At 49.0% G+C, this 20,993-nt stretch overlaps 1 protein-coding gene across 1 annotated transcript in view; it reads left to right on the top strand.

Moving 5' to 3' along the window:
* Positions 1–20,564, top strand: part of ARHGEF4 (Rho guanine nucleotide exchange factor 4) — a 117,403-nt gene extending 96,839 nt beyond the window's left edge. Inside the window, exons 5-13 of the mRNA XM_062498959.1 lie at positions 8,625–8,804; positions 12,235–12,417; positions 13,408–13,587; positions 14,755–14,987; positions 16,240–16,369; positions 17,161–17,292; positions 18,256–18,499; positions 19,114–19,191; positions 20,407–20,564. Of these exons, the coding sequence (XP_062354943.1) occupies positions 8,625–8,804; positions 12,235–12,417; positions 13,408–13,587; positions 14,755–14,987; positions 16,240–16,369; positions 17,161–17,292; positions 18,256–18,499; positions 19,114–19,191; positions 20,407–20,564 (1,518 nt within the window). The remainder of the gene's footprint in view (positions 1–8,624; positions 8,805–12,234; positions 12,418–13,407; positions 13,588–14,754; positions 14,988–16,239; positions 16,370–17,160; positions 17,293–18,255; positions 18,500–19,113; positions 19,192–20,406) is intronic.
* Positions 20,565–20,993: the final 429 nt, after the last annotated feature.

Here is a 20,993-nt window from a genome sequence, read left to right as displayed (position 1 = left end):
TTTCCTTCTTCAAGGAGCCAGGATGCAGCATTTATCCTCAATAAATCTGCATGTCAGAATAACTACAGCTGAACTGGTTTGGATACATTATCCTGAGGGATCTGTAGAGCATATTCCTCATTTTTGCAAAGAAATAATGATGAAAGAAAAAGCGAAAGAGGAGGTAGATAGGAAAAATCCCAGAATTAAGTCACGAGAGAAGCGGTGGAACCAGGAGCTGTCCTGCAGAGAGCAAAAAGGAAAGGAAATATCCCAAGGGAATGTGATGGTGGGAGTGGACAGAGGAAGGGTAGTCCTGCTGCTGCCACAAGAAGAGAATGGGAATGCATAAGTGACACAGAAATGTGTTAATGTAGTGTTAAATAAAATTTTCTGATGAAAATAGTTTCTGCTGGGTTGTGTGAGAAATGGCAGCGTAAAAAAGATGTGACAGCAATCACTCTTAAATGTGTGAACAACCAAACAGAAACATCCTGGGTTGTTTCCATTCCCAGGTTGCACAGTTAAAATCAGGGCATCAGAAAATGCAAGAATTGTGGTAACCAGCTTTGCTTCATCCTCTGCAGTGAGTGTAGACTTCAAAACTCTTGGTGAGGTGAAGTGGGGAATCAGGCAGTCTGACACAATTTTCATTTGCAGCCAAACTGGAATCACAAACTACAAATTTGTAGATGTGTGAACCCTAGGTCATAGTCTTGTTCAAACCTGAGGGTTCAACCCCAGGCTTTGCACTTTCCAGTCTTTGTGACCAAAGTAAGTAGGAGAAGGGTATGTGGACAATTTCCAGGTGCTGTTCCAGCAGCTGTTTGGGCTGTTTGGGATAACTGGGGCTGTGTGGCTTGGGTGGGGAGTGAGGGGTGCCAAGCTGGGAGAGAAATGAGGAGTGGATGAGCCAAAAGATAGAGATTCTTAAACCACTTTTAAGCCTTAGATATTTCAAGCTCCTTAAGCCACTTTAAGGCTTTAGATGGGTTTAAAATGCTTAAAACACTGTAGGGCCTTAGATGAATTTAAGCTGTTTAAGCTGATTCAGAGCTTTGGAATGACTTAAGTTTTCTGTCTTTAAGGAGGTTTTGAGGTCCTTTGAGCTCTTAGTTGCAAAGGGCTTTCTGGACATTTTGAGTGAGGACGTGGCACATACCTGCTCCTGTGACCTGTATCCTCTCCCAGGATGTCCCTGTCTGGACAGCCAGGTTTCCCTGGCTACAATTTCATCCTTCTTTCTGGAGAAGAGCAAAGCATGCCCGGAGTTAGATATCCACATGTAGGGCTGAATCTCTGCTCCAGATGTGTGCTCCTGGTGAGGGTGGCTCATGTAGGATGGAGTGTGTAGGATCTGTTATATTGAACGTGTGGAAGTGCTGAGGAGAGGAACAGCTCTGCCCCAGGGGACATCATCCTAATGTCCCTGTAATTACTGTGTTGGCAACTGCTAATTTTCCACCTGAGTGACAGTGTTGCTGTACCTCACGGGATGGAGCCCTGCCTGCCACCTTTACATTTTCAGGGCTCACTGGTTTTAAGAAACATCTGTGGGCAATACAAATAGTCAGCATTTCTTTCCTTTAATGCTTTCTACTACCCTAATGTCCTAATGCTCTGTGAGATAAATTTGGCCACCCTAATGCCTGTTGGGCCAGACAGTGACACTTTTACCTGAGAGTTGGGTACCTGCTCAGAAGCAGAGGCAAGTTTGGCCTGGCTCTTCCCCTTGTGTGCCTTCCCTGGTGTGTTTAAGATCCTTGATGGGCTGTACCCGGACAGAATGTGTTTAAATGTCCTTGAAGGACATACATTTTCTTAATCTTTTTTAAAACCAACTCTGTGTTGGGCTGTGGGGTTTCCTGTGGCACAGCTTAATGATGCACCACAGGGAAAAGATCCTGCTTTTGTCCCAAGTCTCTTGCCTGGTGGTTTCACTGGGCATCCAGCAGCCTGGATTAGAAATAAGCTTTTTGTGAGCCTTCAGCTCATGGCCACCCTCCATCCACCTGTCTCTGTTGCAGCTTCAAGGTCTGTTTAGCTTGTGCTGGCCTAGAAACTCTTCCCATGTTTGATTCATGCTGCTCTTTGTGCCTTGCCTAGTTCTCCTCTCTCTTTCTGAGTCGTTCCTGATATTTGGGCTTCTGACCCTAATGGAGAGGGCTGAAGTTTTCTGGAATGGGTCTGCAGAGACCTTTCTGAGGAGCAGCTCATTTAGTCAGTCACCTGTGTTAGATATTGTGTGTGTTACATTTGTCAGCATAGAATTTTTGTTGCCATTTTGTCACCCCGTCACTCAGCATTGTATCTACTTGTTTAGAAAGAATGAATATACTTTTCACTTTTGCCAGAAAATAAGCATGTTATGTACAGAAGTTTCAACAAATGTCCTCTGGAAAATTGTTTGACAGGTTAAAATGGAAGCTGCTTTACAGCTTTACTCACTGTATGTGTTACCAGCAATTGCAATGTGCAGCTAAAAAATGTGACACAAAGACAACCTGTTGCAGAATTACTGAGAGGCTTGAGAAGGGCTTTGCTCCTGGTTTTTCCTTATGCCAAAATGTAGGGATCTTAATCCCCCAAATGAGCAGATCCCTTGACACAGGCCATGGGAGAGTGATGGTTGGAGTCCTGAAGGCACTGACAGGGTCGAGGTGATCCAGGTGTCCTCCTCAGCTTCAGGTGGCTGTCCCCACTCCTTCATAAGAACTTTCCTGAGTTATTTCGGCCAAAAGCAAAATGATTGAAAGCAATTTCCAAGTTTTTTTCTTTTGCATTGTAGTAGTCAGCTCCCACGTTTTAGGTGAGGAGCTGGGAGGTTCTTACATCACTCTGGGGTTTGAAGGATCACGTTTAATGTCACCCATTGGACATGCACCCCCAGCAGGCTTTCTCACTCCAGACTCTTCAGGCACAGGTTCACACAATGTGAAGCCCAGCTCTGGCTCCTCCACTTCCCACAAGGGCTCTTCCCTCCTCCTGCAGCACTGGATAAAGGGAGATCTCAAAGCCTTTCCTTGCCTGCTGCAGGGGGGACCCTCCTCCTCTTCCCATCTGTTTAAATCACTTCTGAGGGGGAACCAGGACTCAGATGATATACATAAAAAGGAATAATGTAATTAATGCCAGTCAGAATGGTTTTGTGGAAAACAGTTCTTACCAAATAAATGTGATGACAATTTTTGAATGTTTGGTAAATGGAGGCAGCTGTACTAGATGTCACATGAGGAGTTTAACTACAGGCACTGATTAAAAAAGCAGCACTGTGGAACATCAGTGTAGCACACTTAGCTAGATTAAGATCTTTGTTGACTGATGTTTTAGATTTGTTAAGGAGAATCACTGTCAAATTATAATATTTTGAATGGAGATCTGCAGTGCTCGGTAAATGCATGAGAGTCCTCCAGTGCCCTTAATCAGCCTCAAAAATAATCTGTGCTGAAAAATATGCAGTTTACAGTGCAGGCAAAAGGGCAACAAATGCCAAGGGCATGGCTTGGCTGGGGGCACAGTGTGTGGGCCAGTGAATGAAGCAGTGACACGAGCACTGCCCACGTGGGGACACGTGCCCACTGTCACACTGGCAGGGAGGGCTTGTGTCACCCTGGGACGTGTGGGCAGAGCAGCAGCAAGAAGCACTCAAGTGTTTGCTGTGGCTGCAGAGCTGTGTTGGCAGTTCTGGCACCCTGCAGCCAGGCAGAAGCAAGTCCAGTCTAGCAGAGCCAGCCCAAATTCCTGCCTGGCAGTGAGGGGAGACAGGCACCCCAGGGGCTTGGTTAGCTCATCATGCTGAGACAGATGCTGAAGATGAGCCCTTCCCTGGGGTGCCTGTCTCCCCACGAGGGGAGATGCTCTGAAAAGCCAATCCAGATAACTCATTCAGACTCAGTGGCTGCTGCTCAGATGGCAGAAACTCTGCGAGATAAATTTAATCTCTGCTGTCCATCGTTAAACAATGAAGCTAAAAGTTTTGAGAGGAAGCAAGAGCAAGCTGTCAGGACAATTTTGAAACTATCCCAGGGCTTCAGTTCAAGACAGAGGCCAGTTTTGTCTTCTGCTCATGTTCAGAGAAAATAAGCATTTGTGTGAATGAAGCATAACTTTAGGGCACGTGTGTAAGTAATCTTTTATCCATTCCTCTGCTGCACCTTGCATGAGAGAGGCAGAGGAAATAATCTGGAAGCAAAGTGACTGCTGAAAGAACTGGAACTGTGGAAGGGCTTTGCCTCTGGGGTCAGGACTGCTGCAGGGCTTGGATGTTTGGTGTGCTGGACCAGTTCAGCTTCAGTCTGTTACACACAGGTTCAGGGGGTCAGACAATGAGCACAGGCTTCATGACAACAATTTTAGCTCACCAGGAAGGGCTGGGTTCAGGTGTTCTTTGTGGAACATGTCTGTTTTAGGGTCACAGGGCTGAAAAATAAATTCCATTCTATTTCTACCTCCTCCCTGATCTTCTCTTTCCCCAGCTCTTTTGATGCTTCTGGGTTTTTTGGCTCTGCATGATCCTGTGTACTTTGCATTGTCAAGAGAAAGCTATTCAAATTTTATTCAAATAGAAACAAGTGGCTCAAAGATAAGTATTTCCTAAAGGCATCTTCATCCCTCCTTTTGTAAATCGCTGAGGTCTTCTATCTCTGTTGATATTGCCTGGAGGTCCTGTCTGAAGGAGAGCATAATTGTGTCAAGGTGTCCAGCCTGAGACAGACAGGGACCAAGGAGCTGCAATGCCAACAAGCCCATGGAATGGGCCTTGACCTGCCAGATCTGTTTGCCCCCAAGTAATGCACTTAATGTGGGGCAACATCCCTGGCTGTGTCTCTCTGTGCAGACACTGCTCACAGGAGCCATGCATCAATCTTTCCCTCAGTCTGTGCCATGGGAGGAGCTGCCCTGGTGCCTTAGGATTTTACCTTTTATGTTTTTCAATTCCTGTACTTCATTAGTGCATAACTCCAAATTCTATATAAAGTGTTAGTTACTGTCTTCACACTTTGGTCAGACCAAACAATCCCTCTGGGTCTGAGAGCCAAGGACACCCCACAGCCTCAGGCCCCAATAAACCTGTCACTGGAGGATTAACCCCCAGTATGGGTTAATATGGGTAAATGGAACAAACTTGTATCTGTCTGAAAAACTCGTGACCATTGTCCATTTTGGGTGTAGCCTCTGAGGCTTCTGACTGCCCAAGGTGTATCTATTGAAGGCCTTTAATAAATGCCCACTTTATTCTCTTAACCTGTCCAGTCTCTGCTCTAGGGAGCCACCCCAAGGCATCATCCCCAGTGCCTTCCCCTCACAGCAGGGAGGGCTGGAACAGGAGCCTGGGGCTGCACTGGGGACACAGAAAAGCCAGGGCAGTAACTGAGCTGCCCTGGATTTTCAGATTCAAAGCATCTGGGCTAGTGCTGCTCTCTGGGTTGTGAATCCTGCTGTCTACAAAGTTAAATGTTTTTATAAACAAAGAAGTAAAATTGATTTCTGATTGTTTTCCCCACTGCCAGCTTCAGGAGCTAGGGCAGCTGCGAGGTGGCTGTTTTGCATTCTGTCTTCTAACTTTTCTCTGCTATACACTTGCTTGGGCCTCTTCAAGAGCATGTACTGAGTTGTCCTTGACATTACAAAACCAGCGCATAAATATTGTTTCGTATGGATATTAGTAATTGTTTTTCAAACGTTGCTTTAATTGCAAAGATCAAAGCGTGGTGAGCTGAGCCTTTTGAGCTGAGGTGGTGTTTGGCAGTGGTGAGCATTCCCTTCCATCCATGCTCCTCTGGAAGCCAGGCAGCTCCCTCTGCAGAGCTGGCTGATGGTGCCACCTCCAACACATTTTGCCAAAACCCTTCTACCTGCTGGTGTGTTTTATCCTTCCTGGGGTAGGGAGAGTCCTGTCCCTCTTTCCCCAGGGGAGGATGGGGCAGCTCTCCTTGCTGCAGTGACATGTGGCACCATAGGTTCTCCTGTGCCATGGAAATGCCAGTCCTGGCTCTGAGCTACCCAACAGCACCTGCTCTGGGAAAGGGGCTGTTCGACTGGGTGTACTGGGTGTTTTTGTGTCAGACTAGGAGCTGGAAACAGTGGAAAATAAAAGTGCAAGGCATGAACGGGGGACAGAGAGAAGCAGAGCCCTGCTCACAGTGATCACTGAGCAGTGCTCAGCATCCAGGTCTGCCCCTGCCCACCCTGGGGTACCAGCACAGGAGGAAGCAGGGCAGGGAGGGGACCAGGCAGAGCCTTTCAGCCTGAACACACCAAGGTGTGTTGAGTGCTGCTGTATTGCATTAAGATAATCCGAAGAACAGATTAAATTTTTTTTTGCTCTTTATTTCATGCTTTATTCCATATATATTATTCATCCCCAGAAACAAAATGTGCGTTCAGTTAAATAAATCCTGGCCTGTTGTTCAGGTGTACTTTATTTACTCCTTTGCATAAGAACTGGCGGTGTCTTGCCTCCCTGGTGGTGATCCCACAGTTCCTGTATTTTGCAAATCATATCCACAGTATGGCTGTTGTAGAATAGAGCAAATTTAAGCTATTAATATTAATGGATGGATTAAAATAGCAGCTGAGGACTCTCTACTCAGCCCCGTGGCTTTCAGTGACTCTGAGTAGAACCATGTGGCTCTGTGAGCTATCTGCCCCATGTGCTGTTAATGCTAGGTCAGGCTTGGTATCCTGTCTTCTCATCACTTTACCAAGATGTGACAGCATGGTACTGTGTGGTATTAATGCCTTCACATCACCAGTGCTCTGTGTGATCAGCTCAGTGCTAGAGGAAGTCCTTAGTATCTCTCTGGTAATGGCCATGGCGTGTGCACCAGCCTGCACATCCCACAAACAGAGCACTGATCCAGGCTGGGATATTTAAGCACAGAGAGAAGGTATTTTGTCTGAGAAAGAGCCAAGTTCTGTATGTGCTGTTCACAGTTTGGATGTTGAAAAGCCTGCTGGATGCCACTCTTCTGAAGGTTTAGCAATTTCTGCCATTTCCTGAGCAACATCCATCCCACCCGTGTAATTCAGCAGGGTGTGACAGCAGCTGCTGTGACCTGGTGTGGGGCTCAACTGAGTGCAGGTGAGTGCCCAGCACTGAGAGTGAGATCAGAGTATTTAATCAGCTCCCCTCCATAGGGCTGGCCAGGTGCTGTCACATGGATCCATCTCCTAGTCTCACAGAGATACACATCTCTGCACTGCATCCCAACTACCTCTGGCTACACACTGCCTGTGTAGATAAGTGGGAACCTCTCACCCTCTGCTTCCCCATCATCCTGTTATTTTTGTCAGAATGGAAACACTGCATTAAGCTGTTTCTGGTTCAGTGAAGGGGCATTTGCTATCCAAAAGCAGACTGCATTTCAATTCTCTTTCAAATGCCTTGTTAACCCTTTTCTGATTTACTCAGTTCACGATTATCCTGGCGTTCTTTTCCAACGTGCATCTCTGTCCTTTGTGGAGAGGCAGAAGCAGTAACCCAGAGCAGGGGATGACTCTAGGTGACTGAGCAGCCCAAGGGGTGTGGGTGGCCCATGCCCTGTGTGCTGTGGTGACACTGCTGCAGTGCTGGGACACTTACAGGGACAGTGGCTTTCCTAAAGCTTTTCTCTTTCTGCTGAGTGCCTCGCAGACTGTCTACCCATTGTTCCTGTAATTAATCATTGCACCATTTTCCTGGAGAAAAATAGTCCTTCACTGCCACTCCACAATGGCCAAGTCCTTTTTAGCAGAACTCCAGTATTCACTCCATCTTCTCAGGAAGATCTCTGGTGTTCAGACAGTCACAGGTACACTCAGGTCCTGGAAACTCTGTGTGTGTACTCTGTAGCTGTTGATATCCAAGGGAGACTCTGACCTGATAAACCAGTGGCATCAGGCATCCCTGCTGTTTTGGCCAGCAGGACCAGCCCACAGAGACACTGCAACAGCACCCAAGTGGTACCTGGCTACCCCACAGCTGAGGTGTGAGTGCAATGGCACCAGGCACAGCATCACTGTGCTCAGAGGCCCCTTGCAGCTTCCAGCCACATGGGCTTCAGTTTTGGTTTGGGATTTTTTAATTGTTGGGGGTCCTGTTTTTCCTAAAGTGGGGCCTCTATGGGGTATGTGGTAAATAACTGTTGTTCCTCAGTATAATTGCTGAAAACTCTAAGGAGTCTTATTTTAAGCATCTTAAGTGCTACGTTTAACTGCCTTAAAAGCTTCAGGCTCTACCCATTCCAGAGTAGCTCTGAGGCCTCTGAGTGCTTTCTGCTCTGAAATATGTCTCTAAATATTGATGCTCAAGGTTTTATTTCAAGGCTTTCCAAAGCAGTGCTGCACTGACAGCACCAGAGCATCCTCCACAAACAAGGTACCACTGAGCCTTGTTTACTGGCTGAGGCAAAACCTGCCGTATGAAATACCAGAATGTACATTTTATGGTAGTAAACGCAGTGTGTGCAAGCGATTCTGAATAAATGCTCTTGAGAGCAGGGTGAGGCGAAGCAGCTGCCAGCCTTGCACCGACTCCTCATTGCTCATGGGGGTACAGAGCTAGCAGCACGTGTGGCTCAGCAGTGGGGTGCCAGGGCTGCAGCCACGCTGGCACACAGTGCTCTGGTGTGGAGGGACTGACGGTGTGACTGCTCTGCCCACAGCTCATCAGCGATGGCAGCGTGGTGTACGCAGAAGCCCTCTGGGACCACGTCACCATGGATGACCAGGAGCTGGGATTCAAGGCTGGCGATGTCATCGAAGTAATGGATGCCACCAACAAGGAGTGGTGGTGGGGGAGGATCCTGGACAGTGAAGGCTGGTTTCCAGCCAGCTTTGTTCGGGTAAGATCTTGATCTTTCTTTGTGCCCTCTCCATTAGCACCAGGTGTTTGTTCTTTTCTCCAGGTTTAATGTTCTGTGGTGATTCCTAAGGACTGCTAGAGATGGTTCAGCATGTCTTGTTCGTATTCCTCTACAGGTGGCTACAGTACAGGGTGCCCTCCTGGCTGAGCAGCCACCAGTGTGGAAAACTCCCTCTACATGAGTAAACCGGGGCAAAGGGTTCAGCTCCAGACTGGAGCAGAGCTGAGCTGAGCTGTGCCAGCTGGGGAGCTGCCCTGTTTGGTGGTTTGCAGCCTGGCTCCTGCTTACCCATCTGTACATTGGCTGATGTGTGCCTAAGCACGCGGCATCTGCTTCCAGGAGCCAGCGTGGCTCTCCTGGAGGAATCCCTGATGCAGCTGGCAGAGGTCTTCACTCCAGTGTTCCCTTAGACAATAGAGATGAGCATGGCACCAAAGGCACTCTGTCCAGCTGCTGCTGGGGCTGTGCAGTGCCACAGCCAAAGGATGCTCCCCCCTGACTCACACATGCACCTTCTTAGCCCACCAAGCTGCTGGGCATTCACACAGCCCCGTATGCCAGCACTAAAAAACGAGGAAAAAACCACAATAAATGCCTCGGCAGTCATCTGGGGCAATCTGAGACACTCAGTGCTTGTGGGCCAAGGCAGTCCCCTGGTGCCAGCTACAAAGCCCACCCAGAAGAGCTGTGCAGACCAGCCCAGACAGTCCCAACTGCACGCTGCAGAGGCTTCATTTCCAACAGAGTTTTCTGAAACACGTCTGAACTCTCAGGGCAAGCAGGGGGGAACCAGGAGTGTGGGAGGGTGGTAACTGCTGGCTGTGCTGTCCTGCTGTGGGGAGAAAGGCTTTTGTCCTTTCCCCTGACTGTGACTGTGTGTCTGACAGCTCTCACCACCTCGGGGCAGGCTCCTCAGCTGCAAAGGCAATTGGGTGCCCAAGGGCAGAGATTCTCAGCCCTTTAGCTCTTTATCCAGGTCACTTCAGATCACAAGTGACCCAAAACCAGGTGAAGCATGAAAGGAGGTGACAAGAGGTCATCTGGTGTTTGTAGCAAAAGTCCTTGGAGAAGTGGGGCAGTTTTGCAGTTTTGAGGTGTTTTGTTATAGGTTTCAGGAGATGGTATCAGCTGGATAATTATTACAAACAGTGTAATGTTTTGCAAGTAAGATTACCAAGACTTCAGCACTGCTCTTTTTCTTTTTTTTCCTATGAAAACACAGAATTTTTTTCTTTCACATTATTAATAAGTTGAATTGTCCTGGCTGGCAAAAACTTATCATAATATCTTGGAGTAAAGCAGACTAGTACTAGGCATTAGGGATGCAGAATAAGAAATTCTTTTAACTGAGAAATCACAGCACTTATTCAAGCATCCAGGCAAAGATTTCCTGCTAATTACCACTGGCTCACTGCGGGGAGGGCTGGTCTGTCTGGAGGCTTGGGTCAGACTGCAAGACTCTGTCATTCCACATGAGTTTCAGGATCTGAGTTTAAGAGTTGCCGATGTCCTGCTCACAGTGAAGGAGAGCCAGGATTGCACATTTTGAGGGCTTCAGCAGTGAGTAAATGTAATCTGTGCCTGCGTTGACAAGGGAGGGGTATGCACTGTTTTGTTTTGGTTTTTTTTTTTTTTTAATATGTACGTGTATTTGTATCAGGTGGTAAGTCATAGAGCCTAGGAGAAACGACATTAAAAGTTTAAAGCACTTCTGTCATTGCACTAAAAATTCCGATAATTATTTGTGTTTTAACTTCCTATCTTTCGCTCCTTCTCCGTGCTGGGACAGATCCTTTGAGTCACGTACAAAATATTCCCGCGGGCACTCCGAGAGCTAGAACAGCACCACAAGAAAGCAAACTGCTAAGTGCAGTGGCCCGGTCCGTGCCGGCTTTGTCCCGGCGCTGCGCGGCTGCGGCAGGACAGGGCAGGGCAGGGCAGGACAGGGCAGGGCAGGGCAGGGCAGGACAGGGCAGGGCAGGGCAGGGCAGGACAGGGCAGGGCAGGGCAGGACAGGGCAGGACAGGGCAGGGCAGGACAGGGCAGGAAGGGCAGGGCAGGGCAGGGCAGGGCAGGACAGGGCAGGGCAGGGCAGGGCAGGGCAGGGCAGGGCAGGACAGGGCAGGACAGGGCAGGACAGGGCAGGAAGGGCAGGGCAGGACAGGGCAGGGCAGGACAGGGCAGGGCAGGGCAGGACAGGGCAGGGCAGGGCAGGGCAGGAAAGGCAGGACAGGGCAGGACAGGACAGGGCAGGGCAGGAAGCGCAGGACAGGGCAGGGCAGGACAGGACAGGAAGGGCAGGAAGGGCAGGAAGGGCAGGACAGGGCAGGGCAGGACAGGACAGGGCAGGACAGGGCAGGGTGAGCAGCCGGGGCCAGCTCCATCTCCATCTCCAGCTCCAGCTCCAGGGCAGGGCAGGGCAGGGCAGGGCAGGACAGGACAGGGCAGGACAGGGCAGGACAGGGCAGGGTGAGCAGCCGGGGCCAGCTCCATCTCCATCCCCAGCTCCAGCTCCAGCTCCAGGGCAGGGCAGGGCAGGGCAGGACAGGACAGGACAGGGCAGGACAGGACAGGACAGGGCAGGGTGAGCAGCCGGGGCCGGCTCCAGCTCCAGCTCCAGCTCCAGCTCCATCTCCAGGGCAGGGCAGGGCAGGGCAGGGCAGGGCAGGGTAGGGCAGGGCAGGGTGAGCGGCCGGGGCCGGGTCTATCTCCAGATCCAGCTCCAGCTCCAGCTCCAGCTCCAGCCCAGCCCAGGGCAGGGTGAACGGCCGGGGCCGGTTCCAGCCCCAGCCCCAGCCCCAGCTCCTGCCGGGGGCTCCCCGGGCTCGGGCTGTGCTGCCATCTGATGGGGGACCGGGAGAGCCGCACCGCCCGGCCGCCCGCTGCCCTTTTTCCGCACCTTAGTGCCCGCAGGAAGCTGCGGCTGCTGTTACTGTATCACTGAGCTCTCTTTAAATAATCCCGGGGAAGCAGATAGCGAGCGGCCATCTGTTACTGACAGTATGAGAACAATAAAGTAGATAAAACCCCAACCATTTACTGGTTCTCCCCTCCATCCTGAAGTGTTCCTTCAAATATTTCAGCAAATTTCACTCGATAAACCACTTTTGTCCTGATTTGATATGTATTCTTCCTGAAGGACTCCGTGTTATTCCTGTGACTTCTGTCCACAATAAATGCCTGTTTGAAACCACCCATATCAGGGTGGGAGCAGCTGTCATGTACCCTCCCCAAAGTGACTGTCTGGCCTCAGCTTCCCCAGGGGAAAAGGTTTCCAGGCAATCCACATACCCTCTTCACACCTTGTCCCAGCTCAGTCTTTGCCTGCCATCCAGTCGACTGTCCCAAACTTCCTTGCCAGAGCTGTGTTCAGCAATACAAACAGTGAACATCTTGTGTGCCTGCACAGCTGCGAGTAAACCAGGATGAGCCCATGGAAGATTATCCCCTAAAGGTAGAGGGGGGCAAAGAGGACGATTCCCGATGCTACGGGATGGGCCAGACCACCAAAGACCAAATGAGGACCAACGTCATCAATGAGATCATAAGCACAGAGAGAGACTACATCAAGCACCTGAAGGATATTTGTGAGGTAAGGAATAAATGGGGAAGGGGCTGTAAGAACTTGTCTGAAGGATAATCGACTATGTCCTATTTTATGTCACATTCTTGTCCTTTTCTTCTCTGAAAATGAGACTGTATTTTCATCAGTTCTGCTGAATGCCATTATATGCTCAGAAAACAGAAGACAATTCATTACAGCAAAATCCCAAATGCCTCTGCATTTGGAGCGTTCACTTGTGCTCTGATTAAGTGGAATTAATTGAATTTCCCAAGCCAGGGAAAAGTAAATGTCTAGCACTGCTGTCCTCTCTAATATATGTTCTGGGGTAATATAATCAGCAGCTCCAGCCTTCAGGCAAGTCATGCTTGGATCAAAACAACTGGAGAATGCTCATCCAATTGGGTCCTTTACTGTCAAATATGCTGCATATTGTGACACCACTTCTAAAAGAGATCCATCCTGTACACTGGGGGAGTGAAGGCAGTTAGAATTTTTGCAGGAACAGAAATCTCTGCTGCAATGGTACAAAAGTGAAGTGGCTCCCAGCAGAGGCAGCTGGGGCAGAGAGCACACAGTGACAAACAGGCCTCTCCTGCTGCAGTGTCCCCCCAGCCCTCGGAGCTCTCCTGTGCCTGGAGTCAGGCAGACAGCTCCTCATACAGGCACCCAAACCAGATCCACAACTGGACTTAACTGGTCTGAATCGACCAGTGCTGGGGTCAGAGAACCTCATTGCCTGCTTTGAGACACATAAAAGGCTTTTTCAGCAGGAGAGAAAGCAGCTCTGTGACTCCTTCAGGAGTGGGCTGCAGCATTGCCCAGAGCTGCCATGAGTCTGTGGCAGCTTCTATTTCTAGCATGATTAGGGTAACATTAGAGGAAATCATAGCTAAAGATGGGTACATCTCTCCAGGAAAGGAACACAGGGACCTGGTGTACACCTGACTGCAGTCCTTGAGGCTTTCTGTTGTCACAGAGCAGATGCCCAGGGAGCTCTCCAATTTGGTTTTCTCCTAGGGCTACATTAAGCAGTGCCGCAAGAGAGCAGACATGTTTACGGAAGAACAGCTTAAGATCATCTTTGGGAATATTGAGGACATCTACAGGTGCCAGAAAAAATTTGTTAAAGCACTAGAGAAGAAATTTAACAAAGACCACCCACATTTGAGTGAGGTTGGCTCATGCTTCTTGGAATATGTAAGTAACAGAACAATGCACAAACACACATAACTCTGTAGCCACTATAATCCCTGCCAGATTTTGGTATGTCCGGGAAATTGTAGGAAGTATGGAAGTAAATTTGACTAAATGGGAAAAGGGTAGCTGGGTAGATTCACAATATTCTGGCATTATAGTGTTCAGAAGATAAGGTGCTTTGAAAATGCTCTTTCCACAGGCACAAGAGCTATAGGATATTTCTTTGGGAAGTGGTTGGGCTTTCCTCAGATGGTTAATAGGAGCAATATTTGAGTGTTACTGAAAACAATTCCAGCTCTAGGAATAGGTAGGGAAAACCTATTTATAGGTTTTACATAAAATCAATAACAAAGTACAATACACTTTATATTAACAACAGGAAGATTTTAAAATCTTGAGCAGGACTGAGTTTGCAGTGATGTTATTTTCAGGTCAGTGCAGGACCAGCTGTGGCTGGTGTGGGCACTAAAAGCATTCAGCTGAGCCCAGACCAGAATATGTGGGAATGTCCGGGTCTCTCAGATGAGCTGCAGGTGCTGAAGCTGTAAAACACCCTGCCCCACCTCCAACTTTAGGTCTCTGAGCTTGAGAGCATGGGGAGGATACAAATCACAAACACACAGAGAGTCTGTGCCAGGGCATGCCTGAGGACCATGGGCAGCGAGTGCCTCCCTGTCCTGTCGCAGGGCGGGTCACACCCTGGGAGCAGATAACCTAAAATTTGGCTAGAGCAGTTTCTCTAGGTGTTTTGCTGTCTGCTTGCAGCTGTAAGGAGCCAAGGAGGAGGGGGAAATCTTTGGAATAGGATAAAATAGGATTTTATCACCCTGGGGATACACAAGGGTGCAACAGTTGAAATATGGGGAAGGTTCAGGGGGAGGGTAGAAATCATCAGCAAATTGGAGAAATTCTGAGGAGGGGTGAAAGGTGAGGTTCAGAAAGACAATGTCCAATGGGGGAGGCAGAGGGGGAAATCGGGTCACGTGGACTAATGAGCTGTCCAGTTTTTAAGGGATTGCCAAAGGGGAATTCCAAGCAAGGGGTTGGCACAAAGGTAATTCAGGACAGATTGCCAAGGTGGGTGAGAAGACACAATTTGGGCTAAAGCACTAACTTGGGCAGAAGGTACCATTAACCAGAAACACACTGCTACGCTGTCCCTTGCAGCAAACAGAGTTCCAGATCTACTCCGAGTACTGCAACAACCACCCCAACGCATGCATGGAGCTGTCGCGCCTCACCAAGGTCAACAAGTACGTTTACTTCTTCGAGGCCTGCCGGCTGCTGCAGAAGATGATCGACATCTCCCTGGATGGCTTCCTGCTCACCCCCGTGCAGAAAATCTGCAAATACCCCCTGCAGCTGGCCGAGCTGCTCAAGTACACCAACCCCCAGCACAGGTGGGCCACTGAGAGGGGAGGGAAGGAGCCAGGCTGCTCTCATGGAAATGGGCTCCCGCTGAATCTTGTGCGGAGGGCAGTGGTTAACTGCAGCCAACAGGTTACCTCACAGAAACCAGGAAAAAAAAAAAGCATTTTTATGTCAAATACGTAATTTTCCACTACAGTAACGCCGAGCTTTCCTGTCACAGATTGAGAGTTATAAGGTCCACTTTATAATGGCCCTTTTCTATTTTATTTGGCTCATGTAGCTGTGATGCCAGCACATACATGCTTTGGAGCTACGTGTTTCTGGTGGTGGTGGTGAGAACTTTGGCTCCAGAAACATTGTTTGAATATATCCCAAAATGTCCATACAGCTACCCTTGACCAGTGGGAAGTTGTGCCTTGCAGCAGTCAAGCCGTACACACTTGGTGCCCCACCAGTGCCAAAAGCTCCAAATCCATGGCTCACTTTCAGGGTGAAGGCACTGCCTTTGGCTCAAACGACTTGATTAGGTATCTGAAAACAGGAAAAATCTGTATGAAAATGTTGATATTGGTCCGTTGTGGTTTGACTTAATTTCACCTTCCTAATTGCGGCCCTGGTACTTCCCAGGATGGTTTTAAGCATGTTGTGTTAAGTCTCTAAGCATGTTGTCTGAAGCTGACCTCGGAGCAGAAAGCTCCTTAAGGAAGTGCACAGATGTTCAGAGAGTTGCCTTAGAGCCAAGTTGTGCAGCTCAGCTCCTTCCCAGCCACTCTGAACTCAGCAGAAGTAGCTGGTGGCCACAGATGGTGTGTGGGAGAGGGTAGATCAGCTCTGTTCCTACCCTGCCAGATAAACCATCAGCTCCTGTTTGAAGCAAGTCAGTTACTGTGGAACTGCTTCACCTCTGCGCCACAGACCAGTCCCTCATGGGAACAGCAGCCTTGTGAATATGTTGTGTTATGTTGCAGAAAGAAAACGAGAACCTCAACATTCTTCAAGCAATTTGTATTTAAACTCTGTAGCTAAATGTGATTACTTACCCCATTCCCTTCCCCAGAGGTGGCCTAGATTTGTTACCAGACCATTATCTGTGCCTCAAAACCAGCGAGTATCTGAGAAGCTGCCACAGGAGCAGGTGTCTCTGCAGCGCAGAACAGCTGGGACAGACTGCAGGTGGAACTCCCGGTCCCATCCCCAGCTCTGTGCCAGGCTGCTCTCTGGAGTGTAGATACAGCACCCACGTACCATTCTGCCAAGCCTAACGCCTCTGCCCCTCCCCAGGGATTTCAAGGATGTGGAGGCTGCCTTGAACGCCATGAAGAACGTGGCTCGGCTCATCAACGAGAGGAAGCGGCGCCTGGAGAACATCGACAAGATCGCTCAGTGGCAGAGCTCCATAGAGGACTGGGAGGTAGGAGACTCACCTGCCCAAGGTTTCCACGCTGTTCCTCCTCTGCCCTGCCAGCAGCTTCTCCCTACAGTGACATCTCACTGTCTAGCCCCACCTCAGCTCTCTGCCCATCTTTGTGGAGAGTCTTATTCTTTGTGTAAACAGTTATGATCTTTTAATACAACTGAGCAGGTCTGGCATATAACCTGGCTAGACCAGCTGCCTTTGCATGTTCCTTAGATTTTTGCTTCCTTGTTTTTCCTTGAAGAAGGAAATCAGCATGTATATTAGTGAAATTCTATTATTTTTCTCTTGCCCCCCATTTTATCTTGAGTGACTCCAAACTCTCAAGATGAGAAGAATCACCCCTTAATTCTTAATAAGCCAGGTTATTGTTGCAGAAAGGGAAATTCTGGTGTAGTGACAGAGGAAACCAAGGTTCCCTGTAGACTCATTTAAAATATTGCTAAATAAAAGAAACAAAATACTAATTTCCTAAATCCTAGACTCAATAAACCCACACTGTCTCCCTGCCCAAGGATGTCAGGCTAAATTCTTAGCTCTCTGCTTATGTGCCTCCTTTATGTCTGGGATGGAGCAGTTTCCTGAGCAGACTCCCTGGCAAAGGAGATTTTAAAAAAAATTAATATGCTATTGTGTTAATCAAATTCATTTCCCATTCCCTGATGTGCCAAGGACTGCCCTCCTGTACAGAGGCTCTCTCTCATTCCCATATGAGTTCTGTGGGCAGGAATTCAGGCTCCCTCTTTCAGATGGGGCTGAGACCAACCTGTTCTTTGTGCTGTTCTCAGGGAGAAGATGTCCTAGTCAGAAGCTCAGAACTCATCTATTCTGGGGAATTAGCCAAAATCTCCCACCCCCAAGCCAAGAGCCAACAGAGGATGTTCTTCCTCTTCGACCACCAGCTTGTCTGCTGCAAGAAGGTAACCCATGAATGCTGGCTACTGCTGTGCTGGTGGATTTAAGTGAGCTCCCTCTCCACCCCTTTGTTTCCTTAATTCTTCCTTGTCCCACGTACTCCTGGCACTGAACCTTCCCTGTGCATTCTTTGCAGTCTTTTCTCTGAGGTCCTGGGGTGTTCTGTGCACCTGAGCACAGCAATCAGCTACTGGCCTAATTCTCACAGCAAAAGAGGAAAGCACTGCACTGCTCCTGGGGTTATGGTGGGGTTATTCTATACAACTCAATTATGAGTATTATCACACAAGTTCTTTTAACTGCCTTGTCTTACAACTGAATTTCTACCTTAGTGCTGTATTCAGAAAAAATTGCAGATTTGATGAACAGCTGTGGGCCTTGGCAGTCAGTAAAGTAAGGCCACGCTAACAGCACATGCAAGTTTTTAAGTACAGCTCATGCTATTTTTCATAAGCTGAGTAATAAAAGAAATCTTCCCTCTTGGAGCAAATGAACAGTACCTTCCTCTGGAATTTCAGAACTGAACGTGCCAATCATTTTTTGCATATTCCACAGCATGCAGGTAGCTCCAGGTGACTTGGGAATGAAAATCATTGTTGTCAAAGTTATTTTTCATTGTCAACCAAAAAACAAGAGCTAATTAATATTATTTTTGCTTTTTAACTGGAACTTAAAGATTCAAATAAGTGTTTTCTGTCAGAAAATGCCTAATGAGGATTCGGGATCATGTGTAATACCCAAGCTTCAGGGCAGCAGAAAGGCCCCAACACAAACACCAGCCTGTCCTGACCCCACTGCCAGAACAAGCCACACGGTTCCCAACAGTGCCCACAGCAGCTCAGCACTCTGCAGTTCCACAGACTCAAATCCAGTATTCATTTCTTCTACAGGACTGTAATGACACCAGCAAGGTGAAATACTCCATCATATCCAAGAAACAGCAACACCTGTTGTGATCTCTCTTACAGGACCTTCTGCGCAGGGACATCTTGTATTACAAGAGCCGGATCAACATGGACGACATGGAAATACTGGATGTAGAAGATGGGAAAGACAAGGACTTTAATATCAGTGTGAAAAATGCATTTAAGCTGCACTGCAGAGACACTGAGGAAGTCCATTTATTCTGTGCAAAAAAGCCTGAGCAGAAACAGCGCTGGCTGAAGGCATTTGAGAATGAAAGGAGGCAGGTACAGCTCGACCAGGAGACAGGTATGGAAAGAGTAATGCTGGGAAAGCGTTGTTTTTTCTATTTTTTTTTTCTATCTTTTTAAAGTTTTTATTTTTCACCTTTTTTTACCCATTGGCTAATGCCTGAGTGAAAGGGTGGGGAAGCCAGTCCATGCTCCAGGGCAGCTATGCAATTACATATTCTGAACGAATTGGTGCAATTAAAAAACTGCAAACCACCATAAACCATCACTGCAGTTTGTCCTCAGGGAGCCTGATGTGTCTTAAGGACTTCAGGCAGGGCTGGCAAAATAGTCAATACATTACACACAGGGTCCAGAACAGGTTCAGTCAAGGGTTCTCACTGTACAAGAAGGTTTGTGTTGTTTTGACCAAATCCTTCTTAACTCAGCCTAGTGTGATCTGAAAGATTTCAGCCACCACTGGGCCTGGACTAGCTTCTCCCCGAGTGCAGCTTGGGCTGAGGGGCAGGCAGCAAGCCCTGCCTGGGGGGTTTGTGCAGCACAGAGTGAGCTGTGTCCCCCCACCCTTGGCAGTAATTGTGGCCTCTCACCCCAGGCATTTGCCTACCCCCATCTTCTCCTGAGGTACCAAATGATGACCTGCTGCTGACAAAAGTCTGCTTTATCATCCAGGTTTTTCCATCACGGAGGTGCAGAAAAAGCAGGCAATGCTGAATGCCAGCAAGCAGCATCATGCTGGGAAGCCCAAGGGTGAGTCACACCTGAACACAGGAACACTTTGAGAATGGGGGGCGGCTCTGCATTTATTACATGGGAGAGGTTTCAGTGAAGTGGCATTAATAAACTCTTGAGAAGGCCAGATGGTGACAATTTGCACTCCACTTCCTGGCAGATTCAGATGGCTGGAGTCAGGAGACTACTCCCAACTCCAGGAGAATCACTTTGCAAATAAACAGCACTCGGCCAAAACCCAGCAGCTTCTGCTCCAGGGCCAGTGCACAGCCTCTCCCTGGGAGCCAGGCTTTCCCAGCAGTGTGGCATTGCCTTTGGCAGAAGGCAAGTTTTGTAATAATCCCCATGGTACACAGAGGTCACTGCAGCAGGGACTGTTTCTGCTGGGCAGTTGTACCTGTGCTCTGAGCCCTGCACCTTGGGCAGAGTGCCACGGGGAGGTACCATGCTTGAGCAGAGCTCTTCGTTCAACCTGTCAGACACAAGGACAATTAGCAGCAGCCAGGGGAGAGTGAAGTCAAGCAAAATAAAGGCTCCTGTGCCCACAGCACAGTTGGCTGAAGACAGCCCTGTTGATGCCACCTTCCCCTCCTCTCTGTTCAGAGGAAGAGGTGTTGCTTGGTTTCCTCTGAACCCACAGAGGCAACCACTTCCTCTTGGTGGTACCAGCCAACACTTAAAGCCCAGCCACATCTCCTGAAAGAAAGCTTGGCTAAATGTCAAAAAGGATCAGAAATAAGATTTGGCTGCAGATGGGGAAGTCTGGAAGGAGGCCAGACCACACCAACAGAGCAAAGCCCTTGGGGCACAGCATTAGAGAAGACTGCACAGACCAGCCTTGTCCATCACACAGGCACTGACCATTCCTGCTCAGAAATGCAGCCCAGGAGGTTGCAACAGGCACCAGCAGCATTTGCACAGCAGCTGCTTCTCCCAGCACAGCCAAAAGCACACCAGCTAAGTCTGCCACCAGTAACTAGCTCCAGCTCTCTAGCCCTGCTGTCATGCTGACAGAACACTTGACAGTTGTGCAGCACGTTTCTGGGCCTTCCACATGAGCTCTAATCCTAAAAGGCAGTGCTGAAAGTAAGGATGAATTAAAGGAAGGGTAACACTAAGACAAACCCAATTTGCAGTGCTGCAGCTGTAACTGGGGACTGGGGAAGGCAGCAGAGTGGGGGAAAGGAGCTGTGCTCAACTAACATGCTTCCCATCTCCTCCTCCTCCTCCCAGCTGTCACCAGGCCCTACTACGACTTCCTGATGCGGCAGAAGCACCCCACCCTGCCCACCACGCTGCCTCAGCAGCAGGTCTTCATGCTGGCAGAGCCCAAGCGCAAGCCCTCGAACTTCTGGCAGAACATCAGCAGGCTGACGCCCTTCCGGAAATAGGGGCAGCCGTGTTTGTGCCTGAACCCCTTCTGAGAAAGCACTTTATCCACCAGTCCAGGCAGTGGAGCCCAGCTCCATCCAATCCTGTGTTTACAGAGGATGGCACACGTGCTCCTGCCTTCCCTATTTATTTTGCAGCCTGACTGACCTGCTGGCTCCGAGGTGAGGCCACGCCGGTGCTCGCACACCCGCGGGCAGCAGTGCCAGAGCCAGCCCTGCACTGCCCAGCAGGCACAGCTCCAGGAGCACACGGCAGGGAGCTGCACAGGCTGCAGCTGAGGGATTTTGCTTGTCAGCTGTACTTGGACTGGCTCTTTCCTGCTGTGCCCACCGCTGCTGGCTGGCAGCTGTCACAGGGAATGGCAGCTGATGGACCCCGTGCTCAGAACAACAGTTCAGAGTCCATGATGAGGAGGGATGAGCCCTTCT

The sequence above is a fragment of the Cinclus cinclus genome, chromosome 10 (assembly GCF_963662255.1).
Source record: "Cinclus cinclus chromosome 10, bCinCin1.1, whole genome shotgun sequence".
In the NCBI taxonomy this organism is placed as follows: Eukaryota; Metazoa; Chordata; class Aves; order Passeriformes; family Cinclidae; genus Cinclus; species Cinclus cinclus.
This window is presented reverse-complemented; position numbering and strand designations above follow the sequence as displayed.